We start from the raw sequence: 23,147 nt of genomic DNA, 5'->3' as shown, positions 1-23,147 counted from the left end.
TTTTTTTTTTAAATTAAAAGACCGACACATGCAATTAAAATTAACCGCTTACCTCCCACACTCTCCCATAGTTACCCAAATAAAACTTTTGCATTCAAAAAATGACGATTGAAAAAAAATACATAAATAGTTACCTTAGGAACTGAACTTTTTTAATATGTATGTCAAGAGGGTATATAACTGTTTTTGAAAATATGAGCTTGTAAATGGTGATGGATGCAAAAGTGAAAAAAACACCTTTATTGCAAAAGAAAATATTGGCGCCATACATTGTACTAGGGAAATATTTTAAACATTGCAATAACCCGGACAAATGGGCAAATAAAATAGGTGGGTTTTAATTATGGTAGCATGTGTTCTTTTAAAACTATAATGGCTGAAAACTGAGCAATAATGACTTTTTCCCATTTTTTTCTTATTATTCCTGTTAAAACGCATTTAGCATAAAATAATTCTTAGCAACATGTACCACCCAAAGAAAGCCTAATTGGTAGTGAAAAAAACAAGAAATAGATCATGTTGTTGTGATTAGTAGTGATCAAGTTATTGACGAATGAAAGGGAGGAGCGCTGAAAGGTGAAAAATTGCTCTAGCTCATAAGGGGAAAAACTTCTTAGGTTTGAAGTGGTTAAAACCATTTTTCCTTTGCAGTTTTAAAATCAATTTTCTCAAAAACTACAAGGTCTTTTTGAAAAATTACTTTTTTGCCTTGGTTCCACCCTTGTCCTTAACATATGCAATTGTGGTAATGATAGCATGTGCAGTATGTAGGCTTTTCCGTTAAGCGCTAAAGTCGGCATAAAATTATGCAGAAATTACATGAAACTGAAAAACTTTGGTTCCGGATTACGTTTTCAAACAAAATTCATTACGATTTTACCCGAAATTGTGCATTACATTACAATTTTGCATCGTATTAGCAAATTACAGTGCATAATTACGATTATACTCAATTTTTGCTCATCACTGAGTAAAAGTTCGGCATTATATTTGAAATGATTATATGCAACTGAAACCCTCTTTTTTTCCCTATTTATGCTCTATGTAATTGTTTGCTGAAATTCCAATTACTGGGGGTCAGCATCCATGCTGAACACACCAAAGCTAAGCAAACCCCTCCCCCAACATCACCACCACCACCCCTAAGTGTTGTAGACCCCTAGGCCATGGCCACTCTGGCCTTTACAGAAATCAGGAGGAGCACCTGGAAGCCCAGCTAGCAAATGAAAGCCATTAGTTGCGATTTCATTAGCACGCAGCCAATTAATGACACAGCTCCTGACTAATTGAATAGTTGGGAGATGTATACATTCGCCCCCCACGGGTCATGAAGAGCAGTTTTGGAAGCTGCACAGCCTCAGGTGAAGGTATGTTGGCTCTCTCCTCCAGATCTCTCTGATTATTTTGACAGGAGCCGGTTCATACTGCAGCCCTTTATGGGCGCGATGCGTTCCGGGAGAATGTTTGACAACATTCCTCTGCAGAATGAATGCCTGAAGTGGAACGAGTGGAAAGTTGGCTGCGAGTCTTAAGGACAAAGAATTGGACCAGAGAAAATAGTCGAGTCAGCAAAGTGAAGGGGGGAGGGGGGGAGGTATCCTCTGCACCATCTCAGCTTTCAGGCTGAACTAAATCCTGCAGGTTCTTTTTTCTTGTTGGAGGAATGATCTCTTTCAACCTGAGCCTGTACATTTCAGATACGGCTGGCAAATGCTACTCTAACATCATGGACATTTTAATAAAGGAGGCCAGGCAAGTGTTAAAAAAAACCTAAATTAATTATGATGAAGTCAAGAATAGTATTTTCACAACATATTGACAGTTTCCAAAGTTATCTTCACAGATGTACAGCTTAAAGTGAACCAGAGACGAAGCACCCTCATGTATTTTACCATATAGATCAGTGGGAACATTAGAGAAAACACCTACCCTGCTTTCTGTTTCATTCTGCACTGCACAGCTTGCTTCTAATCAACCCTGATAAAATCCCCGACTGAGCATTCAGTCTGGCTTTGCTCAGGAATCTTTATAGCTGAGTCTGTGTTTTTTGGTGTCTTTTCAAGCCCAAGCCTGCCCCCTTCTGGCTCTGCTCAGGAATCATTATAGCTGAGTCATTATAGCAAATGCAGACTGAATGCTCAGTTGGGGATTTTATCAGGGCTGATAAGAAACAAGCTGTGCAGTGCAGAATGAAACAGAGAGCAGGGTAGGTGTTTTCTCTAATGTTCCCACTGATATACATGGTAAAATACATGAGGGTACTTCGTCTCTGGTTCTATTTAAGCCCCATTCATGCTGCTTTGGTCAAAAGGGGAACAGTGGGAACAAGTATAAACAAAACAAAAAAAATGAAAAAGATCTTGTAGATTTTGAGAATTAGATTTTAAAAGTTCAAAGGAAAAATTAAGTTTTTCTTTGAATTTTTTTAAATGATGACGATGGCATATATGGGCTCTTTTATAGTAACCGCTTGAGTTTGCACAAAATTTAACATAATTTACTGTGCCTTCCCGATTGCCCCCTCCTTGCCATATGTAGATTATGCAAACAGACTCGGAGGGTGCCGGGATCTTCCCCAAGCCGCAAAGTTCAGCGTCTCTTCTCTATGATGCCCTGTGTGACATGGTGAAGATCCCGACAGTGCCGACAGGTAAGTGCCACACTCCGAGTCTGTTAGCATACTCTGCATAGGGGAGGGATACATCGGGCTGTCTCACCTAGGCAGGGGCGTTTTTAGGCATAGGCAATCCAGTCCATTGCCTAGAGTGCCATTGGCCCTGGGGGACGCCATGCCCCTGGATTAAGCCCTGTCCCTGGAACAAAGCCCCACCCAGGGCCGGTTTAAGCAACAATGGGGCCCCAGGGCAAAATAAACCTGGGGGCCCCCCCAACATATACCCTGGAACAAAAATCGGCATTAGGGGACCTTTTTTGCAGCTGGTATAGTCAGGGTGTGAAGCCCCAATCGGTCGGAGCTCCAAATTCTGGCTATCCCAGCCGGCATGGGGGACAAGGGGTTCAAAATTTTCTGGAGGGGGGACCCCACATAATTTTTTTTTTTTTAAATTCCCACACTCTAAACATAAAAAAATATTGTGAAAATAGGAAAAAATGAAAGGGATCTTCATACAGCCATATTGCGGCTGTATAGCGATCCCTGGCCAAAGCGCTGCGGCTGCGTATGGACCTCCTGGAAACCCCGTCAGGAAATTTATTGCGCTTTCGTTTGATGCATGTAAAATTACACTACCGTTAGGTTTGCTACTAAAAGTGACATTTACCGCATTTAAAAGTATACTTTTTTCCTTCGAAACTTTAAAATCGATTTTCTCAAAAACTATAAGGTCTTTTTGAAAACCAAAATTAGCTTACCTGGTAATGCTGTTTTTAATAACCCTCCAGGACAGGTGCTACATATGAGATTTAGGCCCGCCCCCAACAGGAAACACAAAGATCTAGCTCTCTATAAGTTCCACCTCTAATCTCTACCTGCCAGTCTGTTCCAATTAACTGTTCCGATAGAATACTTTAACTCCACATATTAATAACACTCTAACCATTTACTCCTTATTGGTCATGTTTACAACATATAGATAGTTATACCTTCATAAATTTAGGGTGGGTCACCTGTCCTGGAGGGTTATTAAAAACAGCATTACCAGGTAAGCTAATTTTGGTTTTTTCAAATAACCCTCCAGGACAGGTGCTACATATGAGATGATATGCAATAAATAACACTAACCTTAGGGAGGGATCACAGCCTGAAGAACTTTTCTTCCAAAAGTCTGTTCTTCCGCTGCTAGTAGATCTAGTCTGTAGTGTCTGATGAAGGTGTTCACTGTCTTCCATGTCGCTGCCTTGCAGATATCGGTTGCCGTTGCTCCAGCTTTGTAGGCCCAGGAGGTTGCAACTGACCTAGCTGACTGTGCTGTTATCTCTTTTGGACATGGAACTCCTTTAAGTTTATAAGCTTCATTAATACAGGCTTTAATCCATCTTGCTATAGATGCCTTGGACATGCCTTCACCCTTCGTTGCTCCCATAAAGTTAACAAATAGTGCTGTAGATTTCCTAAAGTCTTTTACCCTATCTAGGTAAAAAAGTAAACATCTCCTAACATCTAACTTATGCCACCTAACTTCCCTAGGATCCGTGGCATTTTTGCAAAAGGATGGCAATATGATTTCCTGCATCCTATTGGATAGGGTAGCTACCTTTGGTAAAAATTCACTTGTTGTTTTTAAAACTACCCTGTCCTGGAGAACTAAACAAAATGGTTCTACCGAACTTAGAGCTTCCAGCTCACTTATCCTCCTCGCTGAGGTAATTGCTATCAAAAAAATTGTCTTCATTGTTAATAATCTTAACGAAATATCCCTTAATGGTTCAAACACATCACTCATTAACATATTCAAAACTAAAGTTAAGTCCCATCTGGGATACGAACGTTTCCATACCGGCCTGGAACGTTCTACTGATTTGAAAAATCTTACAACTAAAGGTTCTAAGGCTAACCGCCTATTAAGAAAAACCGAAAGGGCTGCAACCTGCACTTTGAAGGTACTTAGTGCTAACTTTTTTTCTATTCCATCTTGCAAGAATTCCAGAACTGTGGCCAGTCTATTGGATCTTAGCCCTTTATCCTTCTTCCAACTACAAAAAATTTTCCAATATTTTGAGTAGATTGCCCTCGTCACATTCTTTCTACTGTTAAGTATAGTCTCTGTGACCCTGTCAGATAGACCTCTTCTTTTCAAGATTTGCCCCTCAGAAACCACGCTGTCAGCTGAAGATTGGGAATCTGAGTCCGCTCTCCTTCTTTTCTGAGGATGTTGAGTCTGTTTTTCAACTGTACTGGTTTGTCCACCAACATCGATTTTATCATCGGGAACCAGATACGTTTTGGCCAGTTTGGAGCAATCAATATCAGATACATTGCTGTTGATTTTAGCTTCTGTAACAGTATTGGTAATAGAGGTATTGGAGGGAAAGCATATGCCATGTGAAAGTCCCATCTCTGGGCCAACGCATCTACCCCTAAAGCACCTTTTGGGTCTAGCGAGAAAAACTGACTGCAGTGAGTATTCTCCCAGTTGGCAAACAAATCTATTTGTGGATGGCCCCATCTCTGTGTCAGCTCTTTGAATATTTTTGGACTTAGACTTAGTTCTGAATTTGACAGTTTCTTTCTGCTCAGGAGATCTGCCATAGTATTTAGCGAACCCTTGAGATGTACCGCTGAGATTGACTGTAGATCTTGTTCTGCCCAGTTCAATATCTCCAGTACTAGTGTTAGGAGTGGTTCCGATTTCGTGCCCCCCTGTTTGTTTAAATACATTACTACTGTAATGTTGTCTGACCGGATTTGGAGATGGTGACCTCTTATTCTGTCTACTGTATGAGTCAGTGCCTCCTTTACTGCCCGTAATTCTCGAAAGTTGGATGATTGCGTCATCACTTCCCTTGACCAGATGCCCTGTAAACATATGCCTTCTATGTGGGCCCCCCAACCTGTGAGGCTGGCATCTGTCGTTAGTACTTTTGTTATTGGACACCTCCATAGACGACCACTTGTTAAATTGTCCTCCTGTAGCCACCAATTTAGGGACTGCTTGACAACTGTTGGCATCGAAAGAGTCCGATCCAGATCTGACTGGACTCCCTTCCAATTCTGCAGCAACCACTGCTGTAGTGGTCTTATATGCATCAGTGCCCAATATACTGCTGGAGCTGTGGAGGTTAAAAAACCAATCAGCCTCATCACAAGTCTTATAGTTGTACTTTTTTCTCCCTGACACTGATGTATCAAAGTCTGGAGCTTTATTACCTTGTCCTGTGGCAGATATAATCTCTGAGACAGTGAATCTACTCTGAATCCCAAAAATTGGATTTCTTGCGTTGGAATCAGATTTGATTTTTGTCGATTCACTAGCCACCCCGTCTGTTCTAAGAGATCCATTACTGAACTCTTGTGGTCCTCCAGTTTGTGTATACTGTCGGCCACTACCAGCAAATCGTCCAGATAGGGTATTATCAGGATACCCTTTAGATGTAAAGCCCCCACTATCTCCGCCATTACTTTTGTAAATATTCTGGGTGCTGAAGAGATACCGAATGGGAGACAGCAAAATTGAAAATGTTCTAGACCTGAACTTGTCTTTACAGAAAACCGAAGGAAAGCTTGAGATTCTTTTCTTATTGGGATATGCCAATAGGCATCTGTTAGATCGATATTGATCATAAAACAGCCTGGAGATAGAAGGTTTCGCATTGTAAAGACTGTCTCCATTCGGAATCTCTCGTACCTTATATAAGGATTCAGAGGTTTTAGGTTTAGTATCAGCCGATACTTCCCCGTGGTTTTTTTTACCAAAAAAATTCTTGAATAGAACCCCTGTTTCTCCTGATCTACTGGGACCTTGCATACTACTTCTCTTGCCAGCATATCCTGTACTATTTGTAACATAGCGTTTTTTTCCTCTGGCACTCTGGGGGATTGAGTCATTAAAAATCGTTTGGGAGGAGATCTTGAAAATTGGATTTTGTACCCGTTTTCTATTAGGTCTAGAATGAACTTGTTCTTTGTCATTTCCTTCCAACCCAATAGAAATGTCTTTAATCTTCCTCCCACCTTGCTGGCGTCATGGTTTATCCTTATTTTCCGTTGTTCTAAACAACGGATTTTTCTTGGGGAACCCCCTATTGTTTGCCCAAGGCTTACGTCTCTGCTGTTCTCTGCCTTGTGTTTGTCTTCTCCGAAAAAACGGTTTCTTTTTAGGCTCAAATTTCCGTTTCTTGGGAAAAGTTGTCTTTTTACTGGCTGTACGCTCTAACACCTCCTGCAGTTGTGGCCCCAACAGTAAATCCCCAGAAAAAGGAAGGCTACAAGCCCTAGCCTTTGATGTCTGGCTACCATCCCATGTTTTCAACCATAGGTTACGTCTTGCATTATTTATAAGTGCTGTGGATTTTGCAGTTACTCTCAAGGATTCTGAGGCCGCATCAATCACATAATCGTTACCCCCTTCAACTACCTCAATTGCTTCTAGAATATCCTTTTTTGGTGCATCCTCATTCACCAATTTTTTTATTCTTTCTAACCATACAGACATGGTACGTGAAACGCAGGTAGTTGCTGCGGCTGGCTTAAAGTTAGTCGCACTAGCTGACCAGGCTTTCTTTAGTGAGAATTCAATCCTCTTGTCCCCTGGATCTTTTAAACGACCCAGGTCCTCAAATGCGAGTTCGTTATCTTTTTCTACCTGACTGAAAGCTACGTCCAGCTTGGGACATGACTCCCACAATTTAGCATCCTCTTCTGAGAATGGAAACCTTCTCTTAAATCCTTTTGAGATAAATAGTCTTTTCTCAGGTTCCTTCCACTGTAAAGATATTACATTTTTCATTGAGCTATGAACCGGGAAGCATAATTGTTCCGAAGGTTCCATGCCCAAATACAATTTATCGTGTAACGATTTCTCAGCTATCTTCCTTTGCGGTATGTCAAGGGTTGAGTAGATTGCTTTAAGCAATTCCTCCGTTTCTTCTGACGCGAATTTAAATCTAGATGATGTGAATGCCTCATCAGTTTCTTCCTGTTCTGAAAACTCCTCAGCAGACCTAGAATCCGGTTCCCCGGTCTCCTGATGACTTTCCTGTTCCTCTTCTGAGGAGTAGATTACTCTGGGTGACTTTCTAGTAGCCTTTTTAGGTTAACTTATCTGTCTCGTCTGCTGCTCCTGCCCTGAGGTGGTTGGCAAACTTTCCCTAAAGGCCTTAAAAGTTTCCACCATCTCTTGGCGCATTGTAAACATAAAGTCTTTACAGGAAGCAGTGTTATCTTCATTAATAATACTTGATATACATTTTTGGCATGATGCTTTCGGCCAGTGTAGTTGTAGAGGTTTATTACATAAAATGCAACTCCTGGGCCTATCAGAGCTATCAGACTCCATAGCATCCTGGAAAACATACAAATAATGCAATCAATACCGGATTCTACTCAATGTTCCATACATGAGCATATTATATTGATAAAAATCCAGCTGAATCAGCCACTATTTTACTAAGTCACAGAGATGAATAAGACCATCATGGTCAAAACATATCTAAGTCTGGATTATTGCATAATAACCCTTAATACATTGTGGCCAATAAGTGAACAAATGATTAAGTCTGTCTAGCTCTAAGGTAACATGCTATTATCTTACTCGACATGTGTTTAAATAGCATAATAATAACCCCCAATCACAGGGTATGCAGCAATGAATCAAAAACTGCCGTTTATCAGATATGCGCATATACTTGCTTCCCTGCTCAGACCACCAGATCAGACAGCGGCAAATAATATCAGCCATCATCCGCATGCCAGACCTGCATGATCCAGCCAGCAACATCAGACCTCGCAGATCAGACGGGCGCTTGTCCTCCGACTCTGCCCCACTTACCTGATCTGCCGTCTTCTGTTTCGCGTCCATCTCCTCCAAGAACGCCACCGCATGTGGAGATGGACGCCGCGACCTCTAAACAGGCGCCCGACCCGGATCCGGAAGTGACGTCACCGGACGTGACATCACCGTGAGGGCGGAAGTTCCACATCCACAGCGCTAATGCCCTCGCCTCCGTCTGGACACGCTGCAATGCTCACCGCTCCTTCCCGAGGCCACCATTCCGCCTCCGCTTGGTGTTAGCCTCTTCCGTCGGGCGTATGGCCTCCGCCTTAGCTGTCTCCAAAGTCGCTCCCCTGGCTGCCGTGCACCTGCCGACTCCACCAAAGGCTTCCACAACCGTGGATACAGGTAACCTCCGACCAAACCAGGATAGGGCTACCCCACATACTAGTTCTTAGATGGCCTCAGCACTGCCTGGCTGCTGACCACCTTCCCTAGCTAGAGAGCTAGGTGTTCCCCGGAACAGGAAACACAAAGAACTGGCAGGTAGAGATTAGAGGTGGAACTTATAGAGAGCTAGATCTTTGTGTTTCCTGTTGGGGGCGGGCCTAAATCTCATATGTAGCACCTGTCCTGGAGGGTTATTTGAAAAAAATTGTTTTTTCCTCTTATTCCTAATGATCTCCTTAACATATCCTGCAAATTTAGGGTTTCTAGCATTTAAGGTGGATTTGCTATTAACCATTAAAGTCGGCAGGTTTTTAAATGTGTATTTTTTTTTCCTTTAAAACTTTAAAATCGATTTTCTCAAAAACTATAAGGCCGATTTTGAATTTTTTTTCCTCTTGTAGCCACTGGGGGCCCCTACAAGCTCTGGGGCCCTGGGGCAGCTGCCTCCTTTGCCTCTATGGTAGCGCCGGCCTTGGCCCCACCCCAAGATTAAACCCAGCCTCTATGGGTCTTCAAATACCTGCTTCTGCTGCATGTGTGCAGAAGCAGGAAATTCTGTATCCTGAGGAGCAGCAGCCGTGCAGCTCCCTGGAGAGCAGACAACACAAGGTCTGGATAGTGTAAGTTGCAGGCAGCCACCACTGTGTGCCTCTGTGGCACCTCTCCCACCCCCCATACATCATTCTGTCTCCCTATGTGCCTCCTTCTGACCCCCTTTGTGCCTCCCTCTGCCCCGTTTTGTGCCTCCTTCTGTCTCCTTGTGCCTCCTTTTATTCCCCTACCACCTCTGTCCCCCTGTGCCTCCTTCTGTCTCTGTGTACCTCATTCTGTCTCCCTTTGTGCCTCCTTCTGTCCCCCTTTGTGCCTCCTTCTGTCTCCTTGTGCCTTGTTTTATCCCCCATGCCACCTCTGTCCCTCTGTGCCTACGGCTGTCTCCATGTACCTCCTTCTGTCCCCCTTTGTGCCTCCTTCTGTCTCCTTGTGCCTCGTTTTATCCCCCAGGCCACCTCTGTCCCCCTGTGCCTCCTTCTGTCTCTATGTGTTTTGTTTTTTGTTTTTTGGGGGGGGGGGGGGTGACACAGGTCTTCTTGCCTGAGTGGCAAAAAGGATAGAAACTGCCCTGCACCTCGGCATGGGGGGCTGCCTAATACTGGGGGTACAACTGGCTATTTTACCTGAGGGGGCAACCTTCCTAACACTGGGGGCAAATCTGGCTACCTATACTTTGAGGGGACCTACCGCAACTGCTTTTGGATAGAGGGGTGGGGGGTCCAGGAAGAGGTGCTAGCCAGGCCCGGATTTACATCACAGGAACCCATAGGCACAGATGTCTTGGCACCCTAGACCTACCTAAACATCTGGCTATCTAAACTGCAGAAGTGGGCAGGGGGTGTTACTAATAGTTACTAATACTGGGTGCACATTTGCTGCCTTTACTGGGCTATTTCCGCCAAAGCCCAAGGGGGAATATTGTACTGTGCCTGCGCTGAATCACAGAGGTCAGGGCCGGAGTTACCATAAGGCAGTGTAGACATGTGCCTACAGGCGCCTGATGGTGGAAAAGCAGCTCACTCTCCTCCCCTAGCACCTCCCTCCTTCCTTCTCTATGCAGAGTCCTGCTGAGAGTACAAATGAGAGGTTACTCACCCTGCTCTTTCCACTGAGGAGATCTCCCTTCAGTCAGGGGCACCTCTAGCTACTTAATATTGCTAATACTTGGGGGCACCTCTAGCTACTTTATATTGAGGGTACTTCTGGCTGCTTAATACTAAGGGGCACCTGTGGCAAACTTTGACGGGTGAGGGAAGTAAGGGAGAAGTGACAGCTACGACAGCCAGCTCACTTGTGTTGCAGTTTTGGAGGGGGGGGGGTAGGTTCATGAACAGGGGCGTAACCAGAAATCACTGGGCCCCCCTGCGAAACTTGGATGGGGCCCCCCATCCTCCCCTCTCTTTCTGCACAGGTAAACTGAGAAAACGCACACATAAAACCGACAGACAAGTGTACTCCCAGCCTCAGCTTATTACACTCACTCTGTCCATCTTTGATGGAACAGAACTGTCTCTGCCGACTTCTCCAGCAACCCTACAGTACACAGCACTTGGGGAGGGGTAGAGAGGTTGGGGGCTGGGCACTGTACACAAGAGCCTGCTGCACACTGAATAGGGACTGTCTAGAAATCTTTGTCTACAAAACTTTGTATGATTCCTTATCTGTGGCTGAACAGATGAAGTCATTAGAACAATTGTGCAGAGAGCAGAAAGTTTTTTCTCTCTGTGCCCTTAGTTGTCAGTCTCTCAGGATAGGGAAAGAGACTTCTCCCCCTCACAGGGCCCCTGAGGCTTCTGGGGCCCCCTGCAGTGGCATCCCTTGGAGGGTTCATTGTTACACCCCTTCATGAACGGTGAAGTCAGGATATCTGTGCCTATAGGTTTCTGAGAGGTAAATACGAGTCTGACTGAGGTAAGTATCGTCGTGTGCTGCAGGGGTACCTCCGCCGACAAGCTTGCTGCCAGCGGATTTTCGGGGGGAGCCAGCGCTGCACCGGCACTACATAGCAGGACGAGGGATGCCTCATTAGGATCCAGAGGATTCCCCCTCCCAAGGGAAGTACCCCACAGGGGCACTTTTTTCCTTACACCTTCTCTTTAAATTTTAGCTAAAGGATCTACACTACTGCGCATCCTTGACATACGTCTGGCCCCGCCCCTCGACACATATGGGTGTTGGGTGGTGCGCGTCAATCCACTTTAAACCATTAAACTGAAAGGCAGAGCCAGGCTCATTTCTGCCGTGACACGTTACTGAAAAAGCTTTCGCTGAGGCATAACCTATCAACAAAGCAAGACAACAGCTCACAAGTGCAATATCTAATTTCCAAACAAAGGCAGGGTTTATAAAGTAACACGTTAACAGCGACTTGTGTTTATTGTCTCAGCAGCTGTGCCAGGAACAGATATAACTCTTCTTAATGCCATCTCAAGCACGAGGCCTGTTTTCTTTCTTACCAGACATAAACAGTACAGCTTCACCTTTACATTTTCCGCTTTGTCAAGCCCAGGTCAAATAAGTACATAATATTTTGCCGATTTAAAGAGGAACTTTAACCAAGGATTGAACTTCACTCGGAGTGACTCCAGTCAGTAGCCGATATCCCCTTTCCTATGAGAAATCTTTACAGATTCTCTAATAGATCATTAGAGGGTTCTGTATGGCTGATATTGTGGTGAAACCCCTCCCACAGTGTGATGTCACGGCCATGGTCCTGACAGTTTGCTGTCTTTGAACCTCGTTGCATTGTGGGAAATAACAGCTGTTTCCAACTGCCAAGCAAGCAGTATTACCACAGACCCCCTAGGGGCTGGAATGCTCAATGCCTTCCAATCTATTTCAACCTACAGACCATCCAACCTCGTGGATGCAACTGATGGGCTGAAACCGCTGGAATTGGGCAGCAGACAGGCTAGGGGGACGTGTGTGCGCTACAAGTATACAAAACTACAATATTTCTGGGTACAAAGCTACCACCGTCCCTTTTTTTCTGGGAGAAGGGAACCCCATCCTGACTATTCTTAACCTGCAAATAAAGATTGTTAAAACATTTTACTCTGGCTATAAATGTACCATACTTCTGGGTAGAGAATCTCAGGAAGGCTAGGATTCTTATTCTTTCTGCTTGCCTGGATAGCAGGTTGCAGCTGAGACAAACAATGACTTAAGGTCTTTTTATTATAAATGCAATATAAATAATTAATATGTACAGAAAATCATGGTAACAAATATAGAGAAGAGTAACCCAGTGTAAAATAAAAAGGGAAAGAAAATAAACGGATACTTAAAGAAAACCTGAACTGAAAATTAAAAGTCAAAATAAGCATACACAAGTCATACTTACCTCCCATGTAGTCTACTCCTCAGTGTCTTTCTCCTGTCCCGCGTCCTGTTTGTTCACTGTGATCAAGGGAATTTTCCGTCCTCCATTTTGAAAATGGCCATTACACCATAACAGCTTTCTGGTCAGCACGCAGTCAAACTGTAACATCGCCCACTTGAGCCATAGGGAAACATGGACATTACTCGGTACATCAGTTTTCCTCTCAGCTATAACTGACAGCAACTGATATATAACTGACAGCAACTGATAGATTTCAGATCTGACAAAATGTTGTCAGAACTGAAAGGGATTATTGTCAGAAGAAAATGGTTAGCTTCTGAGAGGAACTGATGGCAAGGTAATGTTCATTTGAAGTTACCTCGTGTGTTTATTTTAAATATTTTTACTCAGTACAGGTTCTCTTTAAGTTCGGAAGAAATATGTCCCTTTGTGTGGAAGTCTAAACATATGGAAAGTTCTTTGTTTCCGGATCAGAGTTCAAACAAAATGGCAGCCAGCTCTGCCCTCATACCATAATTTTGTAATCCTTACGATGGTAAAACGGAGGACTGGGGTGGAGTTTAACCAGTTCAGCCTTCAGTCGTTTCTTACTTTATGCATCCGAGCAATGTTCACCTCCCATTCATTAGCCTATAACTTTATCACTACTTATCACAATGAACTGATCTATATCTTGTTTTTTCCGCCACCAATTAGGCTTTCTTTGGGGGGTACATTTTGCTAAGAGCCACTTTACTGTAAATGCATTTTAACAGGAAGAATAAGAAAAAAAATTAAAAAATTCATTATTTGTCAGTTTTCGGCCATTATAGTTATAAAATAAAACATGCCTTCATAATTAAAACCCACGTATTGTATTTGCCCATATGTCACGGTTACCGTTTAAATTATGTCCCTATCACAATGTATCGCGACAATATTTTATTTGGAAATAAAAGAGCATTTTTTCCGTTTTGCATCCATCACTGTTTACAAGCTTATAAACAAAAAATGAGAGAAATATTTCATCTTTACATAGATATTTAAAAAGTTTAGACCCTTAGGTAAATATTTATGTGTTGTTGTTTTTTTTTTTTTTTTTTATAGTAATGTTTTTTGTTTTTTTTTTATTAAACATTTTATGTGGGCATTTTTGGGAGGGTGGGATATAAATAGTGTTTTATTGGGGGAAATATTTGTGTATTGTAATGTTTTTTTACTTTTACTTGTAGTTTTACTTTTTGGCCACAAGATGGCAATCTCGAGTTTGTTTACATGACGTCACTCTAAGCGTACAATGTACGCTTAGAGGGACACAGCTTCAGAAAAAGCGTAGCTTCCGAGAGAATCTGTCGCTTTTTCAGCGGGGGAGAGGAATCAGTGATCGGGCACCATAGCCCGATACATTGATTCCTGGGCTACCGAATCCGCTGCCGGGAGTGCGCGTGCACGCGCGCAATCGGCCGCGGGAGTGCGCGGATGCGCACGTGGCCTCCTGGACGTAGGTACTACGTCCTGGAGGCATAAATGGTTAAGCCTGTTCCTTTTGAATGCTCCAGCTTTTAGGGCAGGATCTCAGAGTCAGCCCCTGGGCCAGACTGGATGTTATTATATTTTGACATTTTGCATACAGTGGGATGCAAAAGTTTGGGCAACCTTGTTAATCATCATGATTTTCCTGTATAAATCGTTTGGTTGTTACCATAAAAAAATTCAGTTAAATACAGTATATCATATCGGAGACATACACAGTGATATTTGAGAAGTGAAATTAAGTTTATTAGATTTATAGAAAGTGTGCAATAAATGTGCAACAAAATTAGGCAGGTACATAAATTTGTCATTTTGAAGTGACAGACCAAGAAAAATCCCGGATAGACAGAAGCAACGAATGGTGAGAACAGTCAGAGTCAACCCACAGATCAGCACCAAAGACCAACAACATCATCTTGCTGCAGATGGAGTCACTGTGCAGCATTCAACCATTCCACGCACTTTACACAAAGAGCTGCTGCATGCGAGAGTGATGCAGAGGAAGCCTTTTCTCCGTCCACAGCACAAACAGAGCTGCTTGAGGTATGCTAAAGCACATTAGGACAAGCCAGCTTCATTTTGGAATAAGGTGCTGTGGACTGATGAAGCTAAAATTGAGTTATTTGGGAGTTATGCATGGAGGAAAAAGAACACAGCATTCCAAGAAAAACACCTGCTACCTACAGTAAAATATGGTGGTGGTTCCATCATGCTGTAGGGCTGTGTGGCCAGTGCAGGGACTGGGAATCTTGTCAAAGTTGAGGAACGCATAAATTCCACTCAGTATCAGCAGATTCTGGAGACCAATGTCCAGGAATCAGTGACAAAGCTGAAGCTGCACCGGATCTTTCAACAAGACAACGGCCCTAAACACTGCTCAAAATCCACTAAGGCATTCATGCAGAGGAACAGGTACAACGTTCTGAAATGGCCATCTCAGTCCCCAGACCTGAATATAATTGAAAATCTGTGGTGTGAGTTAAAGAGAGCTTTCCATGCTCGGAAGCCATCAAACCTGAATAAACTAGAGATGTTTTGTAAAGAGGAATGGTCCAAAATACCTTCATCCAGAATCCAGACTCTCATTGGAACCTACAGGAAGCGTTTAGAGGCTGTAATCTCTGCAAAAGGAGGATCTTCTAAATATTGATTTGATTTCTTTTTTGTGGTGCCCAAATTTATGCGCCTACCTAATTTTGTTTAAACAAGTATTGCACTTTCTGTAAATCCAATAAACTTAATTTCACTTCTCAAATATCACTGTGTGTGTCTCCTATATGATATATTTAACTGACATTTTTTATTGCAACAACCGACGATTTATACAGGAAAATCATGACGATTAACAAGGATGCCCAAACTTTCGCATCCCATTGTATTTCAGCCCATTCTTCTCACACACAGATAATAATCACAAATGCATAATCCTCAAGAAATATTAATCTTATTGACACTACAGGCTTGAATCACAAAGCAGTGCTAACTTAGTTAGCCCGCCCTAAAAGCCCATAGCACATCTAAAGTAACTTATGGCGCGCTAAGTTAGCGTGCGCAAAGTTTAGTGCCGCGCGGTGCCCCGATAACGTCGCACCGGATGCGTCTAAACTGTCGCATTGGGTGCATCTATAATGTTGCGACGTTTTATACGCATCCTGTGCGACGTTATTGGGGCACCGCGCGGCGCTAAACTTTTTGCACGCTAACTATAACCTTTGGCCATGCTAACTACTTAGCACTGTAGTTAGCACACCCAAAGCTTTTAGGCGTGCTAACTATGTTAGCACTGCTTTGTGAATCAAACCCTATGCATTAATTTTCTATAACGTTCTGCCACTGAGAAGTTTAATAAGGTGGCTGTGGGTTATCTCACTCTGTGCATAGAACTCTCGGTAACAAACATTCTGCAGCGATCAACTGGCAGGACTAAAAATGTCACCATGTAATAAATATCAGAATGTAAATCAGGGAGAGGAAAGATTTTACAACAGGTAAATACGGACTAAATAATGTGTAAATGATTATTGTAAACAATAAGTAATTTTAGTCATCAACATTATGTCATTTTCACTACATTTTCTCTTTAAAGAGTTGGTCCACCCAAAATCAATGTGGCAATCGTTAGTAGATGTCGAAAAGCGAAGAGTCGAAGACACCTCATAGCTTCTTCGAAGTATATTTTGCTTACTTAAAAGAGAAGACATTCAAAAAACTTTCACCTCCACAAATACGACCCAAGTCCGGAAGTAGAGATGTCACGAATTAAGAATTTTCTGTTCACAAACGGCGAACGTGAACTTCTGCAAAATGTTTGCGAACAAGTGAATCTGGCAAACTGCCATAGACTTCAATGGGCAGGCTAATTATAAAACTTACAAAGTTTCTGGCCACAAAAGTGATGAAAAAGTTGTTTCAAGGGGACTAACACCTGGACTGTGGCATGCCGGAGGGGGATCCATGCCAAAAGTCCCACCAAAAATTACGGAGTTGACGCAAAGTAGGGTTTTAAACCCTAAAGGGCAGAAATCACGCTATGCAGAGCTCTGGGTGTCAGTGGGCTGTGGAGTGTCTCACACAGAGAGATACAATAGTACTATCAGAATACAGTGATATAATAATAATGCACTGGAGTGGTTCTTTGCCTGTAACTTAATGAGGCAACAGAAGTATTGTGCACACAGCTGTGGGTGGCAGTGGGCTGTGGAGTGTCACACACACAAAAAAACACAGGAGACTGGTGTGCTAGCCCTCAAAAGGGCTGTTTGGGATGTTTTCACAGCAAGTAAAGAACAAGAACACAGGCCTAGCTAATGCTTTCCCTACTTAGCTGCAGAAAGTCTGACTCTGCTCTCACTAACAGTCTGCAGCCAGCAGAGAATGAATCCAATATGGCCACCGCAGCTGCTTTTTAATAAGGGGGTGGGGGTCCAGGAAGGGGTGCTAGCTGATTGGCTGCCATGTGTCTGCTGACTGTGAGGTAAGAGGTCAAAGTTTATCTCAATGATGATGTATAGGGGGCGTATCGAAAACGCCAAATGTTTGCTGTTCGCCGCAAATGCGAACAGCCGATGTTTGCAGAATACTGCTCACTGGTGAACTGTTCAAACAAACACAGAACACTTATATCACACTTTTCTTCTGGCGGACTCAAAGCACCAGAGCTGCAGCCACTAGCACGTGCTCTATAGGCAGTAGCAGTGTTAGGGAGACTAGCCCAAGGTCTCCTACTGAATAGGTGCTGGCTTACTGAACAGGCAGAGCTGAGATTCGAACTCTGTGTCAGAGGCAGAGCCCTTAACCATTACACCTTCCAGCCATCTCTATCTGGAAGAGGACTTTCCATCCATATGGAGACAGATTTCTCAATGCTGTATGTTCAAAACAGTGGTTTCCCAAATAGCAACCTGTGTTTGTAAGTAGTATTACTGTGGAATAATTTCCCTTATTTGTGAAAATACTACACTATTGGGGCTCCTGGCCTGATTCTCTGTCTTTTTCTCTTTCCGGTCACCAGGGTTCCATCTTAATCTCATCAGACTGAACCCCCTCATACCATTCCCCAGTCATGCACCTTGCCAGCAATATAAATGTTGCAACCCAGGGGTGTTACTAACAGAGGCGTTGCTAGTGTTTTCAGTGCCCTGGGACAAAGACAGTTTTTTGTGCACACACACCCAGGATGAAATGGGCGTGGCTACACATCAGAATGTGGGTGTGGTCGTGGGTGGAGTCAAATGTACAAATGCTGTTTAAATAGCCAAATGTACCCCCTTCCCCTGTTCAGATAGCCAGATGTGCCACCCTTCAAATAGTCAAATGTGCCCCCATTTAGATAGCCAGGTGTGCCCCCCTATAGATGGCCAGATCTGTTCCCCTTCCCCCATTTAGTGAGGTGTGCCCCCCTATAAATAGCCAGATGTGCCCCCTTTTTCTGCTGCTGTTAATGCTTCTGCACTCCTCTGCTGAGCAGGGCACTTCAGGCAGCCAGCAAGCAGCTATTCACACATGTGGAGGTGCAGCGACCGTGCTGAGCCCCCTTACAGTGTTGTGCCCGGGGACATGTGTCTCCCCCTATGCCCACCCATAGCTACTCCCCTGCTTACTACAGGGGAGCAGGGAGCAGCCCCTCCGCCCGCAGGGGGGCCCAGAGCTGTAAGGGGGCCCCCACTACTACTTCACTCCCTCCGATAAAGGGGTCCATCCGTCAGATCAGGTGTGTTGTGGCAACACTTGTTGTAGGTGTGAAAATTACGATGTCCACACTTGTTTTATGACCCATGCAAGATGGGCCCCCCAGGCTGTGAGGGTCACCTGGGGAGGCAAGAGAAAGGGTGGAAGATTGGGGGGCCCCATCAAAGTTTTGCTGAGGGGCCCCATTCTTTTTAGTTGTTGTTACCTGTTATGTATTCTTTTTAGAATGTAAAGGAGAGGGGAAAGATCTTACAATGGGTAAACACTGACTAAATAATTTCTAAAAATAAATATTGTCAAATATAAAAAAATGTAATCATTAAGTTACATTCAGTAAAATTCCTCTTTAAAGGGGCATTATAGCGAAAATTGTAAAATTTAAAATATGCGCAAACATATACAAATAAGAAGTAAGTTTTTTACCAGAGTAAAATGAGCCATAAATTACTTTTCTCCTATGTTGCTGTCACTTACAGTAGGTAGTAGAAATCTGACAGAAGCAACAGGTTTTGGACTAGTCCATCTCTTCATAGGGGATTCTCAGCAAGGCTTTTATTCTTTATAAACATATTCCCTAAAAAGGATTTAAACAATGATGCTGGCCGGCATCCCTGCTCGCTACACAGTTTTTTGGCAGTTGGACAGAGCAACTGCCATTCACTAAGTGCTTTTGAAAATAAATAAATACCTGAGAATCCCCCATGAAGAGATGGACTAGCCCAAAACCTGTTGCTTCTGTCAGATTTCTACTACCTACTGTAAGTGACAGCAACATAGGAGAAAAGTAATTTACGGCTCATTTTACTCTGGAAGAAACAAACTTCTTATTTGTTTATGTTTGCACATATTTTAAATTTTACCATTTTTCGCCATAGTGCCCCTTTAAGTATCCAACATTTTAAAAAGGCCAAACTGAGGATACGCTTTCCCTATGATGTCCTGTAATCATAACCACCCATCCCAGAGAAGTAACCCCCTCGTGGGTCAGCTATTGGCAGCAGCTGACAAAATAGGAGTTTTCAATGTCCGCAGCTATTTCCAATGCCCCAGTATGTTGGTTCTGTGATTCTCATTACTCATTTTCCAGCGGATTGTTACACAGGAGGCAGGTGAAGTTTATAACCCCCTCCTCTGCCCCCCCTCCCCGCCTCTCACGTCCATGATTTATGTCTTCCTAAATTTCGCAGTGACAAGGGGTCACATTGTTACTCTTCCCATCCACGGCTGTGATATGTGTCAGCCTGCAGTTTTTGTTGGCACGAAGCAGCCCAAACCCTCCCAGCCAGCAGATGGGAGAGGGGGGGGACTGGAGCCTGTAGCAGGTCAGGGAAACTGCAGAGAGATTGGCAGGTAAACCAACATCCGCTGTGATGGGATTAGACAACGGGTTCCATCAAACGTAGGGATAAGTGAATTTATAACTGTTCCAGAGCAACTCCAGAGTAGTTCCCTCTTAGTACTGGAGATTAAATCAGAGGTACAATTACTTTGACGGGCTTACCCGACACTTTCACACCCTTCCCTCTCTCAATGTGGTAAGCTAGCATGGTCTAGGGCCCCAGGGGCTGGTGGTCATAGAACAAGTGTCGCCACCATGATCTCCTATTACGGCGTGGCCACAATGCTTTCCACTCCTAACAGTGTGGCCGCCATGTTATCCTCCCTTAATAGTGTGGGTGCCATGATCTTCCCCTTTAATAATGTGGCCCTCATGATTTTCTTTAATAACAGCGTGGCCACGATAATCTCCTCTCATAACAGTTTGGCTGCCATGATCTTCACTTTTAATAGTTTGGCCACGAAGATCTCTTCTCATAACAGCGTGGCCACCATGATCTCCTCCCATAACAGTGTGGCCACCATGATCTCCTCCCGTAACAGTGCGGCCACCATGATCTCCTCCCATAACAGTGTGGCCACCATGATCTCCTCCCATAACAGTGTGGCCACCATGATCTCCTCCCATAACAGTGTGGCCACCATGATCTCCTCCCATAACAGTGTGGCCACCATGATCTCCTCCCATAACAGTGCGGCCACCATGATCTCCTCTTGTAACAGTGTGGCCACCATGATCTCCTCCCATAACAGTGTTGCCACCATGATCTCCTCTCGTAACAGTGTGGACACCATTATCTCCTCTTGTAACAGTGTGGCCACCATGATCTCCTCCCATAACAGTGAAGCCACCATGATCTCCTCCCGTAACAGTGTGCCCACCATGATTTCCTCCCATAATAGTATGCCCACCATGATTTCCTCCCATAAGAGTGTGGCTGCCATGATCTTCTCTTTTAATAGTTTGGTCACCATGAGTTCCTCCTATAACAGTGTGGCCACCATGATCTTCTCTCATACCAGTGTGGTCACCATGATTTCCTCCCATAACAGTGTGGCCAGCATGATCTCCTCTCATAACAGTGTGGCCATCATGATTTCCTCCCATAACAGTATGACCACCGTGATCTCCTCTCATACCAGTGTGGTCACCATGATCTCCCGTAACAGTGTGGCCACCATGATTTTCTCCCATGACAATGTGGCCACCATGATCTCCTTTCACAACAGTGTGGCCACCATGATCTCCTCTCACAAAAGTGTGGCCACCATGATCTCCCGTAACAGTGTGGCCACCATGATCTCCTCCCATAGCAATGTGACCACCATGATCTCCTCTCATAAAAGTGTGGCCACCATGATATCCTCCTGTAACAGTGCGGCCACCATGATCTCCTCCCTCAACAGTGTGAGCTCCATGATCTCCTCCCATAGCAGTGTGGCCACCATGATCTCTTCCTGTAAGTGTGCACTCTCCGTCTTCATCCACTGCTGGCTGCATCTTCTCTGTGACCCACAGTATGTTATGCTGAGGTGAGAATGAAGATGGGAGTGACAGAGCTATGGACTTGCCAGGACAAGTGAGACACTACTCTGAGGAAGACCCTAGAGGGGCCCCGGGGATCAACAGGTATAGTGGGGGTAAACCTGGGGGGCGCTGTTAGCTGGATAGGGTCCCTGGGACAATTGACCAGGTTGCCTCTATGGTTGCGTGGGCCCTGTCGGGACACGTGCAGTTTACTAACTCGATACTGATTTCAGGTATACTTTAACCTCCGCTTTGTATAGAAATACGCCTAGCAGGTGGCTGCCTGGATGAGCTCTGTATACTTATGATACTTTATCATCACCATGTCTTCCGGGCATTCTCCGACAATACGTCACCTGTCAGAATGCATCCGTGTTCCAGCAATCCATGTTGCATCTAATTTGTCTTCATTATTCCTGAGTGCAATACTTTGACTTAGTGGAGAGATCAGATCTCCGATGGATCAAGTACCAGCGGGAGTTATAGAGAGAGAGAGACATGCAGTCATTATGTTCAGGCCCGGGTCACTCCGGCTGCTGCTCAAATGAGCTACTGTTATCTGTAACGCGAGACAGGCAATAGACACCGCGTACAAATCCATCAATCTGTAGCTGGAGAAACCCTATGGAAAGACTCTGACTTTTAATGACCCCACTGGCCAACAGCTGTGAGCACTAGTCCCGTAATCTCCTGACAATTTTTTTTAAAGGGCGCTAGTCACAAAATGAAATGTGAATCTTTAACATTAATCTAGCAGCTACATTCTACCTGCCTGGGGAGTGCGTTTGCATAGTGATGGCCGGACATCAATATTTTGCATTCGCGAACACGTTCACAAATTTATGGACGGTCCGCGGCGAGCTCTGTAGACTTTAATGGGCAGGAAAACTTTAAAACTTTCAGGGCATCTCTGCAGCCAAAATTTCTTTATAAAAAGGTGTAAAAAGTGTTCCAAAACCCGGACAGTGGCTTAAAGAGTACTCCCAGATGCCACCATGAACCCTCTTCCCATGGCATCATCGGCCCCATCATCCATGGATTGGACAAGGGCACTGAGGGAGAGGGGGAGGCTTGGTCGTTTCTCTCCTCCAGAGTCCCCTCAAACCATGTACCATGTGGGCTGGTATAGTTCAGGGTGCAAAGCCCCACATGGCTCTGCATTCTGGCTATCCCAGCCACACTCTGAACCCAAAAAGTGTTAATGGTCCCAAAAAATCAAATAGGTAAAGGTTCCAGAGATGTTTATACAGCCATATTGCGGCTGTATAGCAGTCCCTGGCCAAAGCGTTGCCACATTTTCCCCACGGTTTCCAGGTGGTCATTATGCACTGCATACCTACCACCTGGAAACCCGTCATGAAATTCACTGCTCTTTCTTTTGGTATATGTAAATTTACACTACCAATAGGTTGATACATTATCTGTCATTTAACCACAATTAAATATATTTTTTCCTCACTGATAGAGTGGAAATCCAAAATAAAAAACTTTACCATACAAGCAACTTGTATACAAACACAGAAAATGCCCCAATAAGTTCAACCAAATCTGGGATAGATGGCTGAAAAACCCACCTATTTAAATTAAAACAGGTATTCTTGTCTCACCCTGCTTCCGGGATCCTCTACATCCATAAAATGGGGTTCTTTACCATAAATGTTTTGTTTTCCCCCTTTATGCCAATATTAAACACAAACAGATCTGTGAAGGGAGACCACTTCATAATTCCTATGTACACCTTTACATGTCTTTCACCAATAACAAATGACAGGATGCAAGTAAATAGTTTGCACTGGTTTTTTTTTCCCTCTTTATTAAAAAAAAGATGTGCACAAACCTTCTTTAA

General features: G+C 43.9%; 1 protein-coding gene across 1 annotated transcript; it reads left to right on the top strand.

Moving 5' to 3' along the window:
* The first annotated feature begins 20,029 nt into the window (after positions 1-20,029).
* Positions 20,030-21,310, top strand: LOC137526180 (mucin-22-like). Its single transcript, XM_068247400.1, has one exon. The coding sequence runs from the start codon at positions 20,030-20,032 to the stop codon at positions 21,308-21,310; it is 1,281 nt and encodes a 426-aa protein (XP_068103501.1).
* The last annotated feature ends 1,837 nt before the right edge of the window (positions 21,311-23,147 follow it).

Source organism: Hyperolius riggenbachi, chromosome 7 (assembly GCF_040937935.1).
Source record: "Hyperolius riggenbachi isolate aHypRig1 chromosome 7, aHypRig1.pri, whole genome shotgun sequence".
Lineage (NCBI taxonomy): Eukaryota > Metazoa > Chordata > Amphibia > Anura > Hyperoliidae > Hyperolius > Hyperolius riggenbachi.
This window is presented reverse-complemented; position numbering and strand designations above follow the sequence as displayed.

What these genes read in the sequence shown, in the direction of transcription:
- LOC137526180 (XM_068247400.1), top strand. Translation starts at nt 20,030, where the DNA reads ATGATCTCCTATTACGGCGTGGCCACAATGCTTTCCACTCCTAACAGT.